The sequence below is a fragment of the Anneissia japonica genome, unplaced genomic scaffold (assembly GCF_011630105.1).
Source record: "Anneissia japonica isolate Jap-2015-1 unplaced genomic scaffold, ASM1163010v1 scaffold287836_len1076198_cov165, whole genome shotgun sequence".
Taxonomy (NCBI): domain Eukaryota; kingdom Metazoa; phylum Echinodermata; class Crinoidea; order Comatulida; family Comatulidae; genus Anneissia; species Anneissia japonica.
Genome location: NW_022729021.1, coordinates 114,594 through 123,294, shown reverse-complemented (window position 1 = coordinate 123,294; position 8,701 = coordinate 114,594). Strand labels below are relative to the sequence as shown.

Genomic DNA, 8,701 nt, shown 5'->3' with positions numbered 1-8,701 from the left:
TTAAGTCTGTTGAACCATGAAGCCTCTGTGGTCTAATGGTTATGACGCTCGCCTTCCCAGCGAGAGGTTGCAGGTTCGAATCCCATCAGAGGAATTTTATTACACAAATTCTTTATTCATTTATTTATAGGACAAAATTCCTTTAAGAGGTATGCTACACGATGTATTATCTGTCCTTTATTAGAAAATATGTGTTAACGGCTATCTAGATTTATATTATGTGCAACTATTTTTTTCCAGCCGTACTTATTGTGTAATAGAGTGTACATGGAGGTTATTTGAGTTGGTCCAACAATGAAGTCTCTGTGGTCTTATGGTTATGACGCTCGCCTTTCTTTGATGATTTATATAATTATCAATGTTAACGGCTATCTTGATATATATATATATATATATATATATATATATCTTTATATATATATATATACACATATATATAAAGATAGCCGTTAACACTAAATAATAGGCCTACACTTTAAAACTATAAAGCTTCGTTCGAGCGCAGACGTAAAACATTATCGCTGTATGGCCTCATTAAAATACGTATGCACGGACGTTCATTACAGGACACTGGTTGCTTTTCCCTCTCTGAGCCTAGTAAATTGAAAGCTTATGCCGTATCAAGGAAAAGCTGCTATTTAAAGACTTAACTTGTATAGAGATGTTAGTGTAGTGTTTAAATGCTACGTTATGGACACTAAAGAGATTATACCATTTGTTTTTCTCACCAAAGCACTGTTTGAGTAAAGCCGTTCTCTGTGCCTAAGACCATTTTTGCTTTATGATAGTACCGTGTTTTGGATGTTTATTTATTCTTTTGACTTTAGAAGCACAATTATCTGTTACCATGAATATTAATATTAATATTGATTAATTATTAATCGTTCTATGCGGACTTCATTTGCTTTTCTTGTTTCCGGCATTATAAACCGAAATATTTTGGTAGTAGTGTAAAATATTATTCAGGTTTTACACGTACACATCCTGCCACTTTTAGGTCCGGATTGACAATTTAGAGTGATATCGAGAAGAATCCCCGGCTACAACGTGATGATGCAAATGTGAAGAACCCAAACAATACCGACAGTAGGCGTGTTGAAACTACGGTTTCGCAGTATTAAAAACAAACTGGACATGTACGGCTCTGAATTAGCCAGCCATCGTATTGCAAATAAAGCGTTATCAATTCATTACATTCACAGAGTCGTGGCTTAACCCTAATTTCTCAGATGCCGAACTTGAAATGGAGGATTACACTCGGTACAGAAAAGAGCGGGTAGGGAAAAGAGACGATGGTGTTATGTTAGTTGCCTCAGACATCTACGTTACTCTCAGAGTTACTGAATTGGAAGATAAAAAAAGTTAAACTAATGTGGGTCGAAGTAAACTTTTCAAATGCATAAAGAAGCTTATAATTGGAACTTAACACAGACTTCCTAATCAAGGCCCGTAGTCCATTGAAGTTCTTTCTGCGCTACTAGATGAAGCGATGGCAAGATGTCCTAGTCATAGACACGTTCTTTTAGGAGATATTATTTACCTAAAATAATTTGGTATTTAAAAACCAACTACTGCACCACATAATAGTTGCGGTGAACATTTTCTATATATAGTCATTTACGGACAGCAATATAAACAATGTAACTATAATGTAACTTGTAATGATCACGTATTTAATCTTGTACTTTTTAGTCGAAACAATGATAATGAATGTGATCTTCTTTTACATGTTTATGTAGGTGAAAACATTTTCATTTCTGACCATGAGTTACTTAGTTTCAAATTATCTGTTCGTAATACGATTCGTTCACATGAAAGTGACCGTATCATGTACAGAAGACAAATTTGAATATCATTGATGAAACGTTTAGACATAATATACTGTACCATGGAATATCTTAGATCTTGCTAGTAGTATTGATGATAGCGTAGAAATGTTTTACGGTTTGGTCATTCCAACTCTGAACGAACTTGTTGTACGCCCATAACCGCAAACTTCCTGCGTGGTATCACCAAAAAACTTAATAGCAGAAGAATTAGCTGTTCCGCGTATTTCCATTAGAATTTATATATAGCGCCGCTGCGCGGATGGGGTAAATTGCTCTCCGTGAACCCACAATGCATTACGAACGGATGTTCTACTATATTGGGAAGCTGCTATATCTTCTGCTATTTATATCTTTGGTATGACTATACACTTTACACAGTGGTGTCAAAGAAGGGAAAAAATTAAAAAGGCCCGAAGGGAATTAAAAGCAATGACTAAGCAGAAGTATAATTCGTACTTAGAACATATCTTCAATATCTATATTAATGATCTTATTCCTTCATTTAAATACTCTAAAATCCTTTTCTATGTTAACGATCTTAAACTCTATAAAAAATATTTCTCAGGAGGATCTGGACACGCTGTACCGTTAGGCGTCAGTGTCTTGTATGATACGGTACTGCATCTGGATAAGTGTAAGGTTTTGTCAATTATTAGAGTTAGTGTCTTTTTATATCCAAATCTTTACCGCTACCCTAGTATCGAGCTCTTTGTAATCCACTGAAATGCTGACACATAAACTATTCAATAAGCATTTAGGTGGCTTAATAACATCATTGATAAACTATTCCTTACATAATCATCTCTATTTTGCCAGCATCTTACCACTGTTGGGGTATCTAGGGGGTGCAGGGGACACGCCCCTCAAAAAATTACTCGCGCCCCCAGTCGTTCCCCAAAAATCACAGTCTAGTACTGTAGTTAAAAATTACCTAAAATCACCTTATTTTGCGAATTAGCGCCCCTCAACTGATGATCGATCCCCCAATTCACCTTCGCCCCCAACCCCTATTATCAGCAACCCCACCCACCATTTCAAGACTTCTAGAACGCCACTGCTTGAAAAAACTTGTCACCGAACAAAAACCGAGTAAAAACGTTACAAATCTCCGACCAGGGTGTTGCATCGCTGATCCAGACATTCTATGGCGATTACCGCAGTGCATTTGGCCCTTTCGTAAACCCGCCGTGCCAACCCCGATCTACATTCACCGACACCAATCTGGGACCGTTATGCAGTCTCACTGGGATGCAGATGTATGAGGACTGTCTCTTATACACATCTAGATGTGTATAAGAGGAAATTTGAGAAAACCAATACAGTAGTTTTTTCCAGATGAGTCGGATTTTGCCTACCTATCAGAAAGCTTTTCAATCATGTCCAGTTTTAAAGCACTGTTACTTTTCAGAAAAAAAATATGGTATCACATAATAGCAATTATATATAAACACACACACCCACACCCACATATGTATTTTTGTGACGTAGCACTTGGATTCTGAATTGTAAGCATTTGTCAAACAGTTCAATGCTGGATCTTCTGAATTTAATGAGTACGTGGCGGTAGAACTTACTACGTGTGCATATTTTGGCAGTGAATCATAATAATATCTTACTCCAAGGCACTTTCTCTCATATAACTTACTGAAACGCTAAGGTTCTGGAAAAGCCTAAAGTCTCAGCTTGGAAACCATACAAATAACATTGAATTTACATTTGCTGCGTAGTACCGTAGCCACATTAAAAACAAATAGATAAAAAAATAATAACAGTGCTCGAATATAATGGTATCAAGCATAGTTTTCAACGAAAACTAAGTGGAACATGATTTTAGAAGATAAAAGAAGAATACAACATAAAAACAATATATATTTATTCAACATTTATGTTTCAAGAACTAATCTCCGTGCATTCTGGTAATGCTTTGATTAAAAGCGAAGTATAGCCAATGATTTAGAATAGACATTAAACTGCTATTTAAAACTGTAATTCATTTCCTACCAAAACACCAAGATCCTCCTTCTGACTAAACTAAATTCCTCCATGTTCACCTAATTTTTCCAAACTTCGCCCTCTATACTATATTCTTGTTATACCTATTCTTGCCAGTGATCGGCAACCTTTACCTGCGTATATACAAACAGTAAAATGATATTAGTTTAGAGAGTTTAAATTTGACAATCAAATCAATTTTTTTTATTAAAAATACAGGTCTATAGTTATATCTATATAAATAATATAATAGGCCTATTTATAAATATATAACAAATAAACTGTAAATTGGCAAGCCTGCTCATTTAATGACGATGCACATCTTCAACTGCGGTGGTGGATCCTTCCTATTATTCGAACAATTTTGTGTACTCATAAAGATATCAGTAGGGAATTGATAACTGATAATAGATAAATTATTCAGCTCTCACATTAAATAATTTATTATTGCAAATTATTAACAGAAGCGCACTAAATGCCAGAATAATTTAAACAAGTTCCTTTGCTATAGTTTTTATATGTTAATGAGTTTATACCTCCGCCTATCTCGAAGTGTATATACATAATGGACCTTTCCAGTAAGCAATGTACGTAAACACGTGTGCTTTTTTGGGGGTTAAATGGAACAAACGCGTATTCTTGGCCTTGTTCTGATTGGTCAGTTTGATTGACACTGAACAGATCAAATTTGCTCAGGAAGTTAAATCAACAGATTTTACGTGCCTATAAAAACTTGAAATGTTATCAAATTTACAATGTCTCTTTCGTAAGTCATAGATGCTGTACGTCGTTGCTGTTTCGATAAACTCGGCAATAGAGCATTGTTCTATCCTTTACACCTCATCATTATGATGTACATAGTATTAAACATAAAAAATAGCTTGTTAAGCTTTGAAAGTGCATTGTTTTTCAACTAAGTAATTCTTTCAAGCACATAGTTGAGTATACTGGGTTAGTGTCACGTTCAGAATTAGATTTCCATGAAGACGGTAAAAACTTATTTCAACGGACTAGGTCTACTCCTTAAATACAAATCTTTCGTAAGTGTTGATACGATATATGGAACTTGCTTCTTGCCTGTTGTCGCTTTACGGCCAGTTCGCGACTCGTATTCATACGCTACGATGTGACAAACTCTTGTGAGCAATTGTTGGATTTCAAAGTTGTCGGTTGCATATGTTTTTAAAACGAATTCCAATGCTTCAATGAACCAGGCTCCGTCATCTTTGCTCCTAAATGAGTAATAATCTGCAAAAAAATATATATATATTATTTTCAGAATAACGTATTAATATGGCCTATATGAAAGCTGGTAGGAGGTGAACGATTTAGCACGAAAGTGCTACACAATTTCTACAATTAATGATCAATAACAAACTAAATAATTAGGTCTATTAATGAATAACCTGGTATCTTCAGGGAAGGTACGAATAATGAGAGAGCAGCTAATAATCAATAACAAACTAAATAATTAGGTCTATTAATGAATAACTTGGTATCTTCAGGGAAGGAACAAATAATGAGGGAGCAGCTGAGCTCAGTCGGCTAAACTGGTGGTAGCTTTCCTTGTCTTTCAGCTCGAGTGCTGAAATGCAAGTTACGAGGCGCACGATATTTCGGATGAGACGTTTAAGCCGTTGGTCCCGTGAGCATTATGGCCCATGTGCACATTAAAGAACGCAGTAGACTCTTTGGATATAACCTAATGAATCCAATCTAATCCAATCCAACCCAATGGAAAACCCCAAGCCATGAGGAAAAGCCAGAGTTTCCTGCTCGCAGAATGTTCGATGGTGAACTGGATTATATAATTAGGCACAGCTAACAATCAGAGAGAACGGGTCAATTCACACATCCTCAATAAGTATAGAACTGACAAATCTAATTAAAAAATATCTGCTAGTGAGTTTTTAGTTTGGTAAGAATATATTTCAGTTTGGTTATACAGTGCATGAAAGACATTTATATTATAGGTGTGATTATAAAAATAAAATGAAATATCCAACACATGTTTTCAGTGTTTAGAAAATAAATACTGTAAATTATTAAATACTTAAAGGTCACTGTGTTCGAACTATAGATATGACGTAATGTCATCATAAGCATTACATGGCAACATCGATTTTATCAACAAATAAAACAAGATATTAAGGTCATGAAGTTAACACGGAGATCTCAAATGATAACTCTATGCGGCTGAAATGTTAATGCTACTCACTTGGTGGACAGGCATATGCAAGAAGAATATCTGCCTCCGAAGGGATCTTCTGCTTAAATTCCTTAAATTCGAGTGACTTAGAATCAGGTTCATCGGTAGCAACATCAATCCCAACGGGCTCATCAAATTTTTGTCCGCGGCAAGACTGTACGATTTGAAACATTAATTATTAATAACATCACTTATATGTAGTACTATATTATTATTACTATCTTATTCACCATTTTGCCGTCACCATCAATTTAATCAGTATGGCCAACGTATGTAACCTAAAAATAAATTCATTCAAGTTTTTGCAAGAAACATTAATATTGTTTTTTTACAGTATATAAAACACTCTTACTGAGTGTACAATTAGATGAAAACTAAAAGAATCACCAAAGTGCTAGCTATTATTGGAAAATATTTAAATACGTCCGAAAATGTTTTTGAAAGAGGCCATTATACATTTGAACAAAATTATAGAAGAGATATCTCTATGTAGCTCTATAAAGCTAAAGCTTCTCGGACTACCAAATATTATTTGACAAAACATTCCTAAATACTTTATAGTCATGATGACATCATATCATTACCATATACTGGCACATCATGACTATATATGGGCATACAACAGTTTATTTTCAAAAAAATTAGATAATTTGGACAGAGCTTAAGAGAAGGAGGAAATAATTTGATCATTTTAATGTGACATTGTCAAGTTTAGCAACTATTACCTGAATGAAAAATAATTTAGGTTTTCCGGCCAGAGATGGACAAGCGTTGCCCTTAAACGGAGCTGTTAGCTCATCAACAGGAAGCTTTCCATCTGTGGCATAAAGGACGCCATCGTCACCGTGACTCATGAACACAATAACCAGAGAGGAATATTCTGAATAATCAATCTCCTGAGATGCTGCAATAAATATATAATAAATTTAGGTCGATATATATATTTATATATAATTAAAGCATTACTTCAAAATGGTTTAGATTTTATCTCTATTATTTGTTTGAAAGCTTAGAATGTTACATTATATTATATTATATCATATATATAATTATAACAACGCAGACATTTTTGGTGCTTAGAATGGTGTAGTTTGCAGACAGATACGTTATTATGAACTAAACGTTGATGTAACATAAGTACAACGTTCAAGAATGATGTTATAAATCGGTTTGTGTTTGTTGAAATAAGGATTTTTGCTCGCCCTGATTATTCACGATGACAAAATAGGAAATATTGTAACCACAATCTTTAGTTAGTACAATTTTTTTCCAACTTCTAATGCAGCATGAATTAAAAGAACTGAGTGTTTGCTTATTTACAGTCCTTATATACAGACCCTTATCTTGTTTAATCTATCAATTTAAGGGCTTAAGCTTATGTAAATAATTTCTCAGCTAACAGCAAAATGTTATTATAACATGCACAAACACTTTATATCATTGTAAACCAACCTTGATAGAGGATGTCGCGTGTTGTAGCTAAGGTGCAGTTTGGATGCGTGCTTACTTTAAAGTTAAGTTCACTGAATGCGTCAAATAGACCTTCTGCATCGTCGTCAGCGCCGTCACGATTGAGCATTCCGGTTGCCGCGTAGTCAAATTCTAAGTTGTTGAATATAAAAGCACGCCCTTTCTTTTCCATGTTGTATTCATACACCCAGGGATTAGCATGCATTTTTTCCATCCATTTTCGTTGCTTATCTGTTCGTTGCTTTGTTGTTCTTTTTGGCAGACCCATTTTTCTGTTAAAAATTATATCATCGACTGAGATTACAAGAAAGTATCATTTGACAACTACATTACAGCACAATTTTCAATATATTTCAGATATCCAAGTGATTGGTTTTGTAAATTAAAAAAATGTTGACTTGTATTTATTGACATATCATTCTTAATGGTATTTAATTATAATACAATCTGTTCTGTGTAACTGAACAAATTCAAATCATACAATAAACCATAAGAAATACGTAAAACATAATGTTACATTTTATAATAATTTATTACAGCAATAGATATTATTTGGATGGTAACCAGAATAATTGTGTTGAATGAATCATTAACTTACTTAAACTTTTGTGTTATGCCATCTACCTGGTGAACCTCGGTGAAACCATTAAGACCTGCAGAGTCGTTGGTGTCTGTCGCCCTCTGGGAATTGTCGTCCAGGCATTTGTCAACTTCATTAGCATTCATGTCGATTTCTAAGTGATAATGAATTAATTATACGTATATTTAGTAACCGTTAATGCTATTATGAAACCAAAGCTCAGATTAATAGTAATAATAATTGTCGATTGTGTATACAATGATTTAATTCCATAATATTGCAGCTGTAATTAGCGTATTTTTGTGTTGGAATCCACCAGGTACCCACGTGTACTCCTGGGTTGAGAGAGACAACCGTAGTTAGAGTGCCTTGCCTAAGGAAACAAGGTACAGACACAGCGAGTGATTGAACCTCAGTCCTCACGGTTTAGAAGCAGAACCGCAACCGCTGCGCCAAATAAAAAAAATATATATTCATGATATTCCTTTCCGTTTGACTGGAATAAACCAATCATAAATATATTCATCCATGCCAATGACGGTGCGAAAAGGTAATAAATATTGAATTAATAGGCGGCTACGTCTCGAAAACTTGGCTACCAGATCAATCGTTAATATATAT

The 8,701-nt window shown here is 34.6% G+C and overlaps 1 protein-coding gene and 1 non-coding gene across 3 annotated transcripts in view; one reads left to right on the top strand and one right to left on the bottom strand.

Annotated features, from left to right (window-relative positions):
- The first annotated feature begins 21 nt into the window (after nucleotides 1-21).
- Nucleotides 22-94, top strand: Trnag-ucc. Its single transcript has one exon. It is a non-coding gene; the product is annotated as a tRNA-Gly (tRNA).
- A 4,158-nt stretch (nucleotides 95-4,252) lies between these two features.
- The window catches only part of LOC117114623 (caspase-3-like), a gene marked incomplete at its 3' end in the record, with an annotated part of 10,040 nt that continues 5,591 nt past the window's right edge, over nucleotides 4,253-8,701 (bottom strand). For both annotated transcript variants that reach the window (XM_033258314.1, XM_033258315.1), the window contains 5 exon segments: nucleotides 4,253-5,069; nucleotides 6,040-6,184; nucleotides 6,756-6,934; nucleotides 7,483-7,772; nucleotides 8,099-8,234. In XM_033258314.1, the coding sequence (XP_033114205.1) occupies nucleotides 4,819-5,069; nucleotides 6,040-6,184; nucleotides 6,756-6,934; nucleotides 7,483-7,772; nucleotides 8,099-8,234 (1,001 nt within the window).